The sequence below is a fragment of the Gymnoscopelus braueri genome, assembly GCF_963280865.1.
Source record: "Gymnoscopelus braueri genome assembly, chromosome: 8".
In the NCBI taxonomy this organism is placed as follows: Eukaryota; Metazoa; Chordata; class Actinopteri; order Myctophiformes; family Myctophidae; genus Gymnoscopelus; species Gymnoscopelus braueri.
This window is the reverse complement of record NC_137609.1, coordinates 41,958,238-41,974,599: the sequence shown is the minus strand read 5'-3', so window position 1 is coordinate 41,974,599 and position 16,362 is coordinate 41,958,238. Positions and strand designations below refer to the sequence as shown.

At 42.1% G+C, this 16,362-nt stretch overlaps 5 protein-coding genes across 5 annotated transcripts in view; 1 reads left to right on the top strand and 4 right to left on the bottom strand.

Annotated features, from left to right (window-relative positions):
- Positions 1-1,884: 1,884 nt before the first annotated feature.
- Positions 1,885-5,799, bottom strand: LOC308090624 (claudin-4-like). Its single transcript, XM_080435880.1, has 3 exons — positions 4,862-5,799; positions 3,982-4,209; positions 1,885-3,255 (listed from the first exon to the last, which is right to left on the bottom strand). The coding sequence occupies exons 1-3, from the start codon at positions 4,994-4,996 to the stop codon at positions 2,656-2,658; spliced, it is 963 nt and encodes a 320-aa protein (XP_080292006.1). The 5' UTR covers positions 4,997-5,799; the 3' UTR covers positions 1,885-2,655.
- A 134-nt stretch (positions 5,800-5,933) lies between these two features.
- On the bottom strand, positions 5,934-14,506 carry LOC308090857 (uncharacterized protein). The gene is made up of 3 exons (XM_080436130.1): positions 13,621-14,506; positions 11,101-11,258; positions 5,934-6,880 (listed from the first exon to the last, which is right to left on the bottom strand). The coding sequence occupies exons 1-3, from the start codon at positions 14,250-14,252 to the stop codon at positions 6,318-6,320; spliced, it is 1,353 nt and encodes a 450-aa protein (XP_080292256.1). The 5' UTR covers positions 14,253-14,506; the 3' UTR covers positions 5,934-6,317.
- Positions 8,124-8,765, bottom strand: cldnd (claudin d; the record flags this gene model as incomplete). The annotated part of the gene is made up of 1 exon (XM_080435884.1): positions 8,124-8,765. One exon carries the CDS (start codon positions 8,763-8,765, stop codon positions 8,124-8,126), a length of 642 nt encoding a protein of 213 aa, XP_080292010.1.
- LOC308090629 (claudin-like protein ZF-A89) lies at positions 10,881-11,670 on the top strand (the record flags this gene model as incomplete). The annotated part of the gene is made up of 1 exon (XM_080435885.1): positions 10,881-11,670. One exon carries the CDS (start codon positions 10,881-10,883, stop codon positions 11,511-11,513), a length of 633 nt encoding a protein of 210 aa, XP_080292011.1. The 3' UTR covers positions 11,514-11,670.
- Positions 14,507-15,981: 1,475 nt separating the features above from the next.
- The window catches only part of LOC308090625 (claudin-4-like), a 1,315-nt gene continuing 934 nt past the window's right edge, over positions 15,982-16,362 (bottom strand). The window contains exon 1 of the mRNA XM_080435881.1: positions 15,982-16,362. This exon is cut by the window's right edge and continues 934 nt beyond it. The gene's annotated coding sequence lies outside the window, so the exon portion shown is untranslated.

Sequence of the window (16,362 nt, the reverse complement as noted above, 5' to 3'; positions counted from 1 at the left end):
TGTTGAAAAAAAACATCCCATCTAATCTCCCTCCCACACATACAAACTCAACATCCCTGTAAACATCAGAGGGAGAGAGAGAGAGAGAGAGAGTGTGTGTGTGTGTGTGTGTGTGTGTGTGTGTGTGTGTGTGTGTGTGTGTGTGTGTGTGTGTGTGTGTGTGTGTGTGTGTGTGTGTGTGTGCGTGCGCGCGCGTGCGTGCGTGCACAGCATTTAAACAAGTTCACTACCATAACCAACTGCACTTATAGTCAAAATACATAAACACAGCAACTTGATCTGATTAGAAACATTTTTATTGTTTACACTGTAAACCGCCTCTGCTGGGCACTGACAACAGAGTAACCAGTTTCTTCAATGAGTTAAATTGTTGCTCCACCTCTGTTTAACCAACAAACATTCAGTAAGGGAGTAGGTACTGTGTCTATATTAATTTAGTTTCCATCACAAACCTTTTTTTTATGTTCTGAAAATTATGAATGCATCTTCATCAATTTATAGGCAAAAAACTAAGTGGCTTTGACAAAGGTTTAATCCTCCAGCCTGATTAAGGGAAGGGATAGTCTCCTTAACCACATGAAGATTTGGTGTGTAGAGGGAAAAAACTAATATAAAAATGCACAAAACCCCTCGCTCTATTGCTTATATTATTTATTCAGCATAATTTCTGTTGAGTAAAGCTACATTGTTACAGGACTTGTAACGCAACATGTTTACAAAGATTATTTTGTGTACACAATACTTGCAAGACCAGAAGAGCAGCCTGATGCCTTGCCTGCAGCATTATTCTCCACAGTAGTTCACAAAACCCTGTGAAAACACCTCTGTTGTGTTGAGTTTGGAAATGAGACCAGACCTTTGGTCTTATAAAAAAATATATATACGTTTTGCATTTGATTTAGTTTAAGCCAAGTCATACAGAGGAGGGAAAAACTGCTGATAGAAATGACATTAAAAATGCTGGGAATAGCACAGATGATGATGCTCGCAAAGAAGCAGGCCAAGTCCAGCAGATGTGTGCCTCTTGACACCATGCCCCAGCTCTGTAGGTCCCTTCAAAGACAGAGAGAGAGAGAGAGAGAGAGAGAGAGAGAGAGAGAGAGAGGAGGCAAGAAGCAAGTAGAGGGGTGGAATCTGCTGCTATCCAGCCTTATCAAAGGTTTTGTTGTGAGAGAACACAGAGGAGGGCTCTTGCTATCTGCTTTCTCCTGACCCAATTACTTGGGTGGAAGATTGTACACTAACGCTGGCTACATGATGCCACACATGCACATGTGAAATTGCGCATCCCTGTGAGCATTTACACTTTTTTCATAGAGCTCAAACCACTTAATATGGACAGTAGACAAGATTAAACCTAGTGGTAGATTCCATCTTAAATATGAGCCCCTCTGCTCTGCACTGTCCTAGAGATCACCCTATGAATGACTGGTAAAGGTACATTACTCCATCAGCTGGTGCACCATTGCAGGGTTTCTTTTTACACGATCACAAGGGTTCTGATTCTGATCCCAGTTTGTTCATGGGTGCAGGACTACTCTACTCAGCCCAGGACTACTTCTCTGTCCAAAAGTTAGACTGTTAAACTCCCAGAGCACCCTCCCCCCCCCGCCAGCACACACACCTACACACTTTAACCCATTAAGACTTGAGGCCAATTCTAAATAAAAAAATTCAAACACTTCCAAACTTTAAAAAATAGCAGATGTACAAGCTCGCAGTGCGGCACGAAGATGACACGCTGTGAGCTTGTATATCTGCTATTTTTGAATAGCCACCGTAGAAATGTGAAATGCTTTCCCGGTTTTATTGGGTTAATGACTCTGTCAGCCACTACCGCCCCACCCCCATACCTGCAGTGATTTGCATAAAATGTACAAAACATAATTTGAATAGATGACGGCAGGAGCAGAGCATAGGCTTTTTTGGCTCTGTGAAATACAGCAGGCATGTTGCATTCTCCATTTCCATTATCACTGACAAAAAAGGATCCTCTTTCTCCACAATAATGTTTATGAGTAGTTGATGAGTTGATGTGTAGATAAATGTGCATAGATAGATTTATCTTTATTCAATCTATATCAGTAATACAATTACTCAAGTACTGTACTTAAGTATGATTTTGAGGTACTTTTACTTTACTGGAGTTTTTCAAATTTTCAATACTTTTTCTTCTACTCCACTATATCTCAGAGGCAAATATTGTAGATTTGGATTAGTATTACAAAACAAGCATTAACCACTTCAGCCCTATATACATTTTGGCCATTTGAAAATAGCCGATCTACAAGCTCACAATGCGTATAAAAAAGTTTATACATTTTATAGTACATTTGAAAACTTGTGAAATGGGACATTCTGCATAATGAGTACATTTTAAAACCAATACTTTTGTACTTTTACTCAAGTACATTTTGAAATCCGGACTTTTACTTGTAACAGAGCATTTCCATATTGCAGTATTGAAAACAGTACTTTTTCCACCACTGCTCTCTGCTTTATTCACATAGCACAGAGGAGACAGACACATATAGAGGAGGGTAATGAGATGGGACTGACATGTGGCATTAGACCCCCAAGCCAGACCCTATTCCAGGAAGTCATGGTCGTGTGGTCATCCACCAAAGCTTAACCCAGTCAGACTGATACCAATCATTAACAAAGTGTGCCAGGCATATTACTTCCGTCCATAACTGGCATGTTATAGTAATTCTGTCCAGGTGGGCCTGCCGCAAAAGCCCTGCTGGGACTGTCACGCACAATCGACCCTCTCGCGTTGCGGTCAATAGACTGAGTTCTAGTCCCGGGGTTCAGGCCATAATATGGCCCAGAGTTATGGTCATGCACCTGCTCCACCCTTCTATTGGCCGGATCAGACGGTCCCCTGGTCGATGCCTGACCATGAGAACTCATCTTGTTGAAAACATCTGACCTCATGGTGCCTGTAGTGTAGGTGGGTGGATGGCTGAGGTGGGGGATGTCGGTGGAGGAGTAGCTGTATGGCGTGTAGGCTTGGTAGGACGGGCTGGCGGGGGGCCGCTTGCCCCCGCAGACGAGGCAGATGAGGGCCCCTCCGAGAAGGAGCAGAACGGAGGCGACCCAGCCCACGTAGATGGAGGTGCCCACCTCCCTTCTCAGGGACTGCACCAGCAGGGGGTCGTTGTAGAAGTAGCTGGTGAAACCTGCAGACCAGCTGACCGACACCAGGCACATGATACCCGACAGCACACACAGGACCCCACCCAGCAGAGACGCCTGTAGAGCAAACGGTATACATTGAAGAGAACAGTGGTAGTAAAAGTACTCAAATGTTTTACTTATCAATACTTACTTCAATAAGTATCAATACTGAGATGTAGAAATACTCTGTTACAAGTAAAAGTCAGAAATTCAGAATTTACTTGAGTAAAAGTACAAAAGTATTGGTATCAAAATGTACTTAAAGTACCAAAGTAGATATAACTCATTATGCAATGTATAAAATTTATAAAAATCTTTTGAAAATAGCAGATCTACAAGCTCAAAATTGTGCTTAAGTACAGTACTTGAGTAAATGTACTTACTTTACACCACTGTAAGAGAATAATTAGACTTGTAGGCATAGAGTTAAAAATAGCTTGTAGGCCTATGCCAGGCACTCTCTCTGTGTGAAAAGTTCATTCCAAAATGCCTGTATCCTGTTTGTTTGTATCCTGTTTTGAAATAAAAAGTTACTCTCCAAAAGTTAATTGATACCTCTAAAATATAGAGCATGCAGTATGCAAATGGTATCGCTTTGTTAACCACAGGATTAAGTTACCAAGGATTCTTTAGAAAGTGACACTTTGTAACCACTTTAACCCTAGCGTGAGTGGCCTTTCTATCCATGACTAAGCTACGGACACCTCAAACAGAGCTCACATTTGCATCTTATCCATAAACATGTGTGTGAACTCACTACAAAGAACACAGTGTGTCAAGAATGAATTACTACTCCAGCACCTTCTTCTTGGAGGATGAAGCAGTCTGAGATCGGTCGGGTGGCGCTCCGCTGCAGTTGGCCACCCCTCCTCCCAGGAGCGCGATAATGAAGCCCAGGATGCCAAGGATAATGGACAGGAGCGTGAGGGCACGTCCGGCCGTGATGTCAGAGGTCAGCGATGGCTGCCTCCTGCACTGCATCTGACCAGTGGCCTGGACCACACAGTGCAACCACAGACCATCCCACACCTGAAAATAGTGGTATCAAATCCATTTAATGTAAATATTATGTTTGTAGGCCTACTGTATGTATTCTTCAGGAGAGGGTACAGAGGCACAAACCAAGGGAGGAGAGAAGAGAGAATTGCAAGATGAACCGGAACCTATCTCCTGTTTTCGTGGCATATTACGCAACTTGAATGCTAACAGGATGTGTAAAATGATGATGTCTACTTTTTAATGCCGAATGTAAAGCAGGAAGGCTTTGGATCCCATTTTAGTCTTTTGTTAAATCCTACTGAGCTCCAAATGAAGAAGGACAGCATAGATACAGTATTATGTTAAATTACTGATCTCTGTTGTCAGTGTAAAATCGCAACTCAATGTGTTCATTTATTTAGATTTTCTTTACTGTGAGGCTTTGCTTATTTTATACAAACATTTATAAAAAACATTTTAGTTTAAAATGAAAAGAAAACACTTTATATACTGTGCTAGTTCCATAACAATTATTAGCCTACTATATATCTAACTCACACTTTTGTTGTCAAAATGGATAATAAACAAGGCTTCACAGTGACAGTGACTAAAGTGTGATATTCTCCACATCCATATGGGAGATTAAATGCACAGCATTTGAAGTGAAATAATCTATTGATGCATCTGCATTATTTCAACTCACCGATTGGGCGGTCACAATATTTGCTCCCACATTAGATGTCTCACGCCACATGGGCAGACCACATGCTACACACACCAGTAAAACCCCAATGATGCACAGCGCCAGCCCCCCGATCTGCCTGCCCTGGCCTTCCATAGGGAACGTCTGTAATCCAGAATGTCAGTCCAGTCCCATAAAAACAATTCTCTATGGCTCTGCAGGAAGAAAAAACATATATAGCCTACTTTTATCCAAATCCTCTTTTGGTCACACTCCTAAAACCTTTCTCTTCAAGAGGAGAGCAAGCTACAGCATCAGTGTGTTGAAAGTCTTCAGATGCATTGATCAACTGATAAACATTTTGTCAAGGCAGGTACTATTTGTGCACTCTGTAAATTTACACAGGGTAATTCAGACCTCCTCTGGCCTAGATCCAAATCTAGTTATTCTGGCTGTCAGGTAGGCTACACTAAGCTGGTTTATGCTGAATGTTAAACTCCACAACACATACAGTAGTAAGAGCCCTTCTGTGCATGCATTTTGTGCGTTGTCTCCACTGAAGGGAAGTTAATCTTGCTGTACTTTTACTTTATTTGAGTATTTCCCGTTTTCAGTACTCTTCTCTTCTACTCCACGCCATCTCAGAGGCAAATATTGTACTTTTACTCCACTACCACTACAATTATTTGAAAACTTTAGTTACTAGTTACTTTGTAGATTTAGATTATTATTACAAAACATACATTAACCACTTCAGCCCTATCTGAACTTTGTCTATTTGAAAATAGCCGATCTACAAGCTCACAACGCGGCGCATCGCGGCGTGTTGTGAGCTTGTAGATATGCTATTTAAAAATATATATAAATACATTTTAGAAATTATGATAACTTGTGAAACGGGACATTCTGCATAATGAGTACTTTAATTTTGGTACTTTAAGCACATTTTGATGCCAATACATTTTAGTACTTTTTCCACCACTGATAATTTGGCCATGGCTTTGTGAAAACCACTCAAAATAATGTGATGTCTCCCAGTTATAATGCTGGAGCAATATGTTTCCAACTAATAGTGAAGGGACAGAAAATGCCATTGTGAATCTACAAATTCATTTTATTAGTTTCTTTTTTAAGATACTGGTATTAACAATTAGTATATTAAAAATATCACTTCATTACTTCAGTCTTCACTGCAGCAAATAACCCTATACAATGAATGCCCATTGTGTGTGGTTATTCTAGTAAAAAAAATAAAACTAGCATCAAAGGCAAGCATATGTTGTAATATACTGTACGTACAACTTCATACAGTTTTTAGTTATCAGAATCTCTAGTGCAATGCATTATATTGAAATCAATGAACAGGATCTTTTAAAAATAAAGACATTTTTGAATTCAAAGCCGAGCGCTGGCGGCTCATACTGTATGAGAGATATATAATATAGCATTGTAACTGTCCTGCGTCTTCTCCTATGCCTCAGCATCTGTACGCAGCACTCAGTATCCCTCCTCCGATGATCAGCAGGGCTCCCGACGCCCAACCCACGTAGATGGCCGCCCCCAGCTCGCCCCTCCTCTCCTGAGTGGCCATGGGGTTGTAGAAGCCTGTGATGGTGCCGTGTGCCGACCAGCAAACAGGAATCAGACACAAGACGCCCGCCAGTATGAACACCACGCCTCCTGCGATGCCAACATTGTTCTTCGCCAGCCCGTCGTCACGAAGGAAGTTTGTGCAGCGCGCCCCGACCACGGTCAGCCCGATGCCCACCACACTGGCCGCAATAGAGACACAGACGAGGGCCCTGGCAGCCTGCAGGTCCGGGGTTAAGGCCAGCAGAGAGTCATAGGCCTTGCATTGCGAGTGGCCGGTGCTCTGAATCACACAGTTCATCCATATGCCTTGCCAGAATACCTGGCTAGTGATTATGTTTGCCCCTATGAAGGCTGTTACCTTCCACGCAGGTAGGCCGCAGATCACGATGGTGCCCAGGAAGCCCAGGAGTGCTAGACACAAACCAAGTATTTGCCTGCCCATATTTCCTCAACACAAAAGTAGAATGTTGTTTTTTTAAGTCCAACACTTGGTTCAAAAGATAGCCGTGTGAAAAGCCTCGCCTGATCTGTGGCACAACATTTCCTCCCAATAACTACAGGTACATGAAGTCCAAAAGCTCCTGGTCAAAGTGAAAACAATTACATGCAGTCTGGAACTGGGTGGTTTAGCGTAGCAGGCATGACAATGAGAACAGGGAGGGGATTGAGGTTGTTGATCATGTTTCCTGCTGGTCCTGATTCCTACAAAGTAGACAGAGAGTGGGAGGGGACACTGGTAACCAAGGAGATTTTGTATGAGGAGCCACTTTGTTAAACTAAAACTGGTCAGGCAGTGCCAAGCGCTCATTCCTTCACTGGAAGTTAAATGCTAGGGCCAACCAGAAGTGGAGGACAGTAACGGAGTATTACTATACATGTTGAGTATCTGTATACTTTTCTTACTCCACTACTGCAGAGACACACTGACTCCACATTTGTAGGAAGGAGAGAAACACCCACTGAAGCCCCATTTCAAATACAGTAAAAATTAGCCAGTCTACAACACATAAGCTTGTAGATCGGCTATTTTGACCAGTTTGTTTAATTTGTCAAATTTCAATAAATCAATGCATTGACATTAACCCATTAAGACTGGGAAAGCCTATACTTTGTTATACCTTTAAAACCGGGAAAGCATCCGTGTAATTTTAGATGTTATGTATATACACAGTAGCAACAGGAATTATTTAAAAGATAAATTAGTTTCTTTGAAAAACTTTAAAATTGGCCTCAGGTCAAAAGGGTTTAGAAAAATGTACTTTTTGAATACGCAACATAAGAACTCCAGTACTTACAAAAAATACAAATTTAAGAGCAACTTTGTAGTAAAGTAATTTGACCAGGAGTGTAAATACTTTCTGCCAACCAGGAACCAAGTAAAAAGAAAATCCCTTCTACAAATCATGAAGCCAAGAACACTAGATAGTATGCTCACACCAGGGAAAAGATTATACCCTGTGACCCAATAAGAGTCATTGTCACATTGACATAGATACAACGATTCACAAAGGAGAAGGAAACAAGATAAAAGTTAAGGCATTTTATTTCATAAAGCAGTCACAAGGAATTTAAAAACAGGCAATTCATTTCAAAACAGCTTAAAATTAATTGGAGAAAAAAGAAAGTCAAGTGTCCATTTTGGCTGAGCCACTCTTGTCTTCAGTTTTCCAGACAGTCAAAAAAGCAGATGCTAGACATAGGCTCCCCCACTACCACTAGCTGCTGAGCGTGGGGCAGAATATTTCACAGCATAGCCCCTCTCCTCCTTGCTCTTTGAGCACTGGCAACACATGAGCCCACCACCCATCAAGAGGAGACCTGCACATCCCCAGCCGATGAAGAGGGCAGCACCCAGCTCTCTGCGCTGTGCATTTACCATGACGGGGTTGTAGAAGTCCCTGATGACCGTGTTGGCAGACCACGACACAGGGATGAGGACCAGGACACCGGCGATGATGAAGAACACCCCAGCGACGATGGCTATCTTGTTCTTGGCTTCCTCGTCCTCAATGCAGTTGGTGCACTTTCCCCCAGAGATGGACAGCAGGAGTCCCATCAGTGCCACCAGGATGGCGATGACAATCAGAGCCCTGGCTGCTTGGAGATCCCGAGGCAGGGCCAGCATGGAGTCGTAGACCTTACACTGCATCTGGCCAGTGCTCTGCTTGACGCAGGTCATCCACAGGCCCTCCCAGTAAGTCTGTGCAGTCACTATGTTGCTCCCGATGAAAGCTGACACCTTCCACATGGGCAGAGCACAGATAATGATATTACCGAGGAGCCCAATGATTGCCAGGAGCATACCGCACAACTGAAGACCAGCAGACGCCATATTGTTAACTCAACAGGAACGGAAGGCCACCAAAACGACTGTGAAACTGGTGACAACAACTAAAGTCAAGGACACATTGATTCAACAAGCTGCTTCCCTGTAGCATTTATACCCACTTGCTGAAACTGTGGCTGATCCTGATTGGATGTTTCAAATTGATTAATTGACAGCACCTGTGTGAGTTAACAGCCCAGTTCCAGCTTGCACACACACTGTTCTTGTGACATGTTTATGGGGGAGGGGTACCCTATATTAAAGGAATTGATGTGGTCCTCCTTAGTTTGAAAATATGTTTAAGAAATTATAATAATTAGTGTCATACGATAACGATTACATGACATCTTACTTTAACCACTTAAACCCTAAACTTGGTTGACCGGAGTTCCTCAGGGCTCTAGTGTCTTTTCTGTTTTTACTCTACATGAAATAATCTTAGCTAAAAATAGCTGATCTACAAGCTCACAATGCTTCAATTGTGAGCTTGTAGATCGGCTACTTTCAGCAATGGTTTTCCCCTGGATACAGATGCTGGGGTTTAAGTCGTTAAGCTGCATTTTGTAACTTTCATATCCTATCCCAGATTCGAACACGCATGTCCCCTAGCTGGACTCCTGCACAAGTGCTGTCATTTTTACCACTGAGCTAATAGAGGCTGTCTGCATTTTGACCTTCAGGTAGTACCACTTGTCAACCAGTCAAATCAAACCAGACAAAAGAGCTCTGTATCCATAGAGCAGGGAGACCAAATACAACCAGTGGTGGAAAGTAACTAAGTATATATACTCAAGTACTGTACTTAAGTTAAAAAAAAATGAATTTTTACTTTACTGGAGTATTTCCCATTTTCAATACTTTTACTGCTACTCCACTACATCTCAGAGGAAAATATTGTACTTTTACTCCACTACAATTATCTGAGAACCTTAGTTACTAGTTACTTTGAAGATTTAGATTTTTATTAAAAATAAAAATTAACCACTTCAGACATATATATATTTTGACTATTTGAAAATAGCCGATCTACAAGCTCACAACGCGTCGCTTGCGACGGGTTGTGAGCTTGTAGATCGGCTATTTTCAAAGGATTTTATATGATAACTTGTGAAATGGGACATTGTGCATAATGAGTACTTTTAGTATATACTTAATAAGTATATTTTGATGCTAATACTTTTGTACTTTTACTCAAGTACATTTTGAATACTGGTACTTTTACTTGTAACAAAGTATTTCTACATTGTGTTATTGCTACTTTTACTAATGTGAGTACCCCCCCATTGTATAAATAGCATTGTATTAATTGTACTTGACCATAGGCCTACAGACAGACAAAATAAGATTGTATTCAGAGACACACACACACACACACACACACACACACACACACACACACACACACACACACACACACACACACACACACACACACACACATTTAACATCTTTATTTGCGTTCACATTTAACAAGACATTCTTGAACACAAACCTCCTCCATATATGGCTACTGCCAATTATCACAGACATTGAACATAATGTTGCCAATGCCTTAGCTTTTGGCTTGGGCATTCCTGCAATCTGCAGGCCGCTCACAACTGATTTATGGACATTACCGAGGCTTCCAAATATGAACACAAGCAGTTTGCAAGTTGTATAACAGTTTAGCTTTAAGTCACTTAAAGTGTAAGAAGTTTTCAAGTAACTTTCAACAGTGCTGGCAGGGCATGCAGAGGTAATGAAGACCGATTTGTAACACCTGTGACTGTCAGCCAGTCCCTCACACAGGCTTCTGGGGAAAAAGAAGATCTTGCTTTTATAATATTCCTGTTCATTATGTTTGTTTTTTTTTATGTCAAAGTTCAAAACTTTGTCAATGCGAATGAAACAGATGAAACAGAGTTATGATGTTTGAGGGCCTCCCCAAACTGCTCATGTGAAGGGGAGGACCATCTGTGATCTCAAGGGCAAATTGATGGATGTGCAGTCAGAGTAGCAGAGCCAAAGCCCACCCAGAGGACGGAGGGGGCCAGGGGGAATCTGTGTTTATAAGATCCCCACTTTGTGAGACGGTGGGTTTCAGAAGAGCACAGAGGGAGAGGAGAAAAGGCATACGACAATATGGCAAATTTAGGACTTCAGATTCTGGGAGTCGGGCTGGCAGTGCTGGGATGGGTGGGGAACATCACCATCTGCATTCTACCTATGTGGAAAGTGTCGGCATTCATTGGCAACAACATTGTGGTTGCTCAGACCATCTGGGAAGGACTTTGGATGACATGTGTGGTGCAGAGTACGGGCCAGATGCAGTGTAAGGTCTACGACTCTCTGCTGGCGTTACCTCCGGATCTCCAAGCTGCCCGTGCCATGGTAGTCATCGCCATCCTGTTCTCGCTGTTCGGCCTTCTCCTTTCAGTGGTCGGAGGGAAATGCACCACGTGCGTCGACGACCGATCGGCGAAAGCCAGAGTGGCCATTTCTGCGGGTGTTTTCTTTCTCCTGAGTGGAGCACTGTGTCTGGTTACGGTGTGTCTGCCCGCTAATACTATCATAAAAGACTTCTACAACCCCATGGTTAATGACGCACAGAGAAGGGAGCTGGGCGCCTGCTTGTACCTCGGATGGGGCGCGTCTGGACTGCTGCTGGTTGGTGGTGCTCTGCTCTGCTGTCAATGCCCATCAAGGGGGGACCGTTACAATGGAGCAAAATACTCCGCGCCAAAATCCACCACACCTGGGAAGGAATTTGTTTGAGTTTGTGTTTTAGTCATTTGCTGTGATCAACAAAGACTTTCTCTCTTTCTGTTTTTAAGAGATTATCTCTGACAATACTGTCGGTAGAAATCTGTTGTTTATTGAACTGTGTTTGAGTCTGTGTATGAGTGAATAACTTTGTTGACTAACAGTGTATGTAGCCGTTTACAGACAACATGGTTGAGGTTTGTGTCATAGGATGCAGCATTATAAATTCAGCTTTGACTTGTCTATTTGACATTGTGTTACAATTTTGATACTATGTGTACTATGGTCAGTATTTAGCCTATTTTTTTTGTGTTAATTGTACCACAAAAGCACTTAAGAAAATGTAAGCGGTCTAAGTTGTGCATAGTGCATACAGTATTGCATGATTTTATGTTCTATTTTTCACGAGAGATAAATAAACAGTATTTTTGACAGAAGGCCTGTTTTATTCAGTAGGCCTGCTCTCTCGTTACAATAATTGAAGAGCCAAGAAGCAAGATGACTCATCGTACTTAAAAGTGAGAAAGAATATATTCACATTAACTTATCTCACATGAACGTATCTTGTCGGGAAGCGACACGTCATACAGAGCATAAATCAGGCTTAACCTATTCATTTGCTTGTCAGACTGGTCTCAAAAGGATGTCTATGGACACAAAAAGACACCACAATTGGAGGCTTACATCAACCTGACAGACTTGGCAGATGTGCGAGCACAGGGCAGTTTGAGGCTTTGGACATGTAAAACCGTTCCTCGGCAACATGTATCCATGCCCGCACATCATACCATTGTCTCTGGCTGTGGCATCTGTCTCGCTCAAGAAAGCAACTGTAAAATGAATGTCTTTACACGGGGGCTGTTGATTACACCATGGCAAACATCCCAACCTCACTTGGCCTGAGAAATTCTCATGGGACTCAAGTTACTCCCCTGAATTCCAGAATGCCTTATCATGAGTGTCAGAGAGGAGTGATGTACATTAAAGGAATACAGCTTACGTTTTCACTTTTATTACAACATACAAACTCAATGGATCAAACAACAGAATCACTGTATTTTACTGCATACAAGATAATATGTATAAGAGCAAAGTGAATAATGAGTTCATAGTATATCATGGTGGATATGAACAAAATATGTAAACAAATATAGTTTCCAATCATGCCTTCGCAAAATGAGGACTTAAAAACAATTTGTTCTGTTTAGTCCAAGGTTGACAGTTGGCTTTTCACATAAGCTAATATTTCTGTCACAGTGTATTTAATCAAACAACTATGTTGTAAAATGCTTAAAATATAGCAATTAATTAATTAAAACAACATACTATCTTAGATCATGGATTTGGAAAAGAAACATTTAACAATGGAAAAGTTGTCTGTACACACATGTGTCCTAGCAGCTTGGAAATTGTAGCTGTATGAAACAGTTTTAGTTTCACCTTTGTTCACCAGTGGCCATTTTCTGACAATTCTGATTCAAAATATCAGCCATTTTATTATTAACTTAGCTTATTTCACAAGGCTTTTCGACTCTGGGAGCCAGTCTATGAGGGGAGAATATTTAGGAGTAAGTAAGAATACTTATAGTTATCTTCACATTGAACTGTGGAGTGTACTGACAACCAGTGTCAATAATCGAATGTAAGATGAGCAGAAGAACAAATGCTTTTTATGTTAAGTAAATATTCAGCTTTACTGTATTGTTTTAAATTGCAAATGTGGCAATAAAGCTTGTCAAGTATTCAAGGTAATGTGATAATAATGTGATTAATTCAAATTCTGAAATTGGCGTATGATCAACATTGTTCAGCAATAGATTACAACCACTTAAGCCCTATATACTTTGTCATACAATGAATAGAGAAAGTACAGTAGCAGATCTTCAAACTCACATCGTGACACGTTGTGAGGTTGTAGATCTTCTATTTCCCATTTTATTTTATTTGATTAAAATGTTGTTTATAATGACATGCTCAAAATAGGGACACCAGGGTTGAAGTGGTTAAACCAAACCCCTTGAATTTTAAAAACATGATAAAAACAGACTCTGAAGTCATATTTAAACTAAGGCTTCATGTATACTGCTGCTCGTCAGCAGCCCTGGTGATCAACACTCACACATAGTCCATGGCTGAAGACACCGTCCTGACCGGGGCAAACTTAGCAGCGACGTAGGGCCTGTTATCTTTGGGGGGGCAGTTGTTGCAGAGCATTCCTCCTCCGAGCAGCAGCAGCCCGGAGGACCCCCAGCCGATATACAGCGCGGCCCCGAGCTCCCTCCTCTGCGCCGCGACCACCAGGGGGTTATAGAAGTCCCTGATGACGGCGTGGGCCGACCACGACACGGGGATCATGATGAGGAGGGCGGCTACGATGAAGATCACCCCGGACACGATGCAGGCTTTGGCCTTGGCCGACTCGTCCTCCATGCAGTTGGTGCACTTCCCTCCGACCACGGCCATCAGGACTCCGAACACCCCCACGATCACGGCGATGATGACCATGGCCCTGGCGGCCTGCAGGTCCTGGGGCAGGGCCAGCATGGAGTCGTAGACCTTGCACTGCATCTGACCGGTACTCTGGACCACGCAGTTCATCCACAGGCCCTCCCAGATGACTTGGGCCGTGACGATGTTGGCTCCGACGAAGGCGGTGACCCTCCACATGGGCATGGCGCAGGTGATGATGGTGCCCAGCCAGCCGATGAAAGCCATGAGCACGCCCAACATCTGGAGGCCCTGAGAAACCATGGTTGACCCCGCGGTTGCTGCTGCGTCTGTGTCGCTTGAACGTCGCTGCTGCTAGAAGGAGAGGAAAGAATTGGTCCTGCACGCAGGTCGAGCTCTTTAGAGATTTGAGTCAAAAACACCTCTGACAGGTCGAAGCTGGCAGTTTGTGCTCAGTTACGGAAGTCAGCGAGTCTCCTGTTCGTTCCACCTTTCGGGCCTTACAGAGGGAGTGTTTGCTTAGCAGTGATACTCAAAGTTCTGATGCTGGGGAGCTCTGGCTGTAAGAGGATAAGAGGATAACAGAATCCTGCTATAGTTCAAACTTTTCAGGGTGGAGTTTCTATGCTGCCGAACAAAAGGGGAAAGCTGACACTGGATATCCCGAGGCCAGTCTATCCCCCTTGTCCTCATTGTTCACACACATTTAAGCCTTGGTACCACAAGCTATACTCTCAGTCCTGGGAACAAATATGCCCAGCACCTGTCTCCTCCACCTGTGTGTGTGTGTGTGTGTGTGTGTGTGTGTGTGTGTGTGTGTGTGTGTGTGTGTGTGTGTGTGTGTGTGTGTGTGTGTGTGTGTGTGTGTGTGTGTGTGTGTGTGTGTGTGTGTGTGTGTGTGTGTGTGCGCACGTGCGTGTGTGTGCGCATGTGCGTGCACGTGTGCCTGTGCGTGCAAGTGTGCGTGTGAGTCAGTAAGACACATCACACACATACATTCATATACAAGAACGTGTAGAAGAATGTGTGCACACACAAGAGAAGAACAAGCACAAATACTTGCATACACAGAATATCATATTAATTTGCTTTAAATTCCAACAATACCTATATAAACATATATTGCACATTTGTTTTAGATGTTTTTCATTTTCCCTTTGTTTATTTGTAGAGGTAAAAAGGTTTAAAAGCAGCATGCAATGGTCAAATGCACAATTAACTGCTAAAACAAGGCCCAAAACAGTTTAAATACTGTTCTACAGTTTACAATACATGCATTTGACAATTAAACCTTATCCTGGTTGTGATAGAACTCATGTCAGCGACTTTAAAAAAAACAGTGCCACAAAAGTACAGCAGATGGCGCCGCACTGCACTCTGTTTTGCTCTCAAGGAAGCGCACCTGTCCATTTCACAGGTGTTACACAGTAAATTCCTGAGAGTTTATTTAATTCTGAGAGCGTAAAAATGTACCCATGGCCCTCAGATTTAAAGGAACACTCCAGATTTTACTGTGTACAAACCAAACAAAACTAAATTCAAGGAATATAAAATCAAGGACAATCAAATCCAAAAGAACAAGTTGAATTGCCATTTGTTTCCTTTTTTTTAGCATAATAATGTCTTGCTCACCGCATAACTATTACAAGTAAAGTGTTGAAGAAAAGCAATGTGAACATTGCCTGGAATTGAAATGTTTGCTCTCTAAACAAATGAAATGAGATCGGTCTCCCAGTCTCAGTTTGAACAAGGGCAGGTTTCAAACCACCAGTGATGCTGCTTTGCTCTGCCACACCTATACCTGCTCTACTGGAAAAACACACAATAGATACCTTTCATATGATCTCAAAAGCTGTTTTACTCGAAATGTCTACCGCTGCTGTTTGTCCACAGGGTAACAGGTGCATGATGCTATGATATAGTACATAATGCACTGTAAACATTTTAAAACTAAATAAAAAATGTGTTTAAAGCAGTGAAAAATACAGTTTAATTTTCAGTGTGTAACAAAAATAAAAATGCAGAGATGATATCAGATTTTTAAACAAAATATTTATTTATAGACATGCTGACACTTAATTGATCATATGAATTCAAACAGCCTAAACAGTAAAAAGGCAATATATTCCAAAATGAATGTGAAAAAGTTGGCAAAAAATGCTGGAGAAAATAAAAAAATAAAAAACAAAACACAGCTTATACTGCTTAAACATAGAAATCCAATTCCTTCTTTGGGTGTGGTTCATTTCTTGCCCCTTCTGTCTTCATAACCCCCTCCCAAAAAATTAGGAATACTTTGCGCAACAGCATCGAGACATCCTGAGATATCAGGATGTTACACATATCATGTTATCATACACTCAAACCCAGTAGTCTGTCCCAATAAATGGTGCTGTATCTCAGCCATGTAAAA

What these genes read in the sequence shown, in the direction of transcription:
- LOC308090624 (XM_080435880.1), bottom strand. Translation starts at nt 4,996, where the DNA reads ATGGAAGGCCAGGGCAGGCAGATCGGGGGGCTGGCGCTGTGCATCATT. An exon ending in ATATTGTGACCGCCCAATCG is followed by an intron (nt 4,210 to 4,861) that starts GTGAGTTGAAAT and finishes CACTATTTTCAG; the next exon opens with GTGTGGGATGGTCTGTGGTT. An exon ending in CTTCATCCTCCAAGAAGAAG is followed by an intron (nt 3,256 to 3,981) that starts GTGCTGGAGTAG and finishes TTTGCTCTACAG; the next exon opens with GCGTCTCTGCTGGGTGGGGT.
- LOC308090857 (XM_080436130.1), bottom strand. Translation starts at nt 14,252, where the DNA reads ATGGTTTCTCAGGGCCTCCAGATGTTGGGCGTGCTCATGGCTTTCATC. An exon ending in TCTTCAGCCATGGACTATGT is followed by an intron (nt 11,259 to 13,620) that starts GTGAGTGTTGAT and finishes TGCTCCACTCAG; the next exon opens with GAGAAAGAAAACACCCGCAG. An exon ending in GGCAGCTTGGAGATCCGGAG is followed by an intron (nt 6,881 to 11,100) that starts GTAACGCCAGCA and finishes TTTTGTGTTGAG; the next exon opens with GAAATATGGGCAGGCAAATA.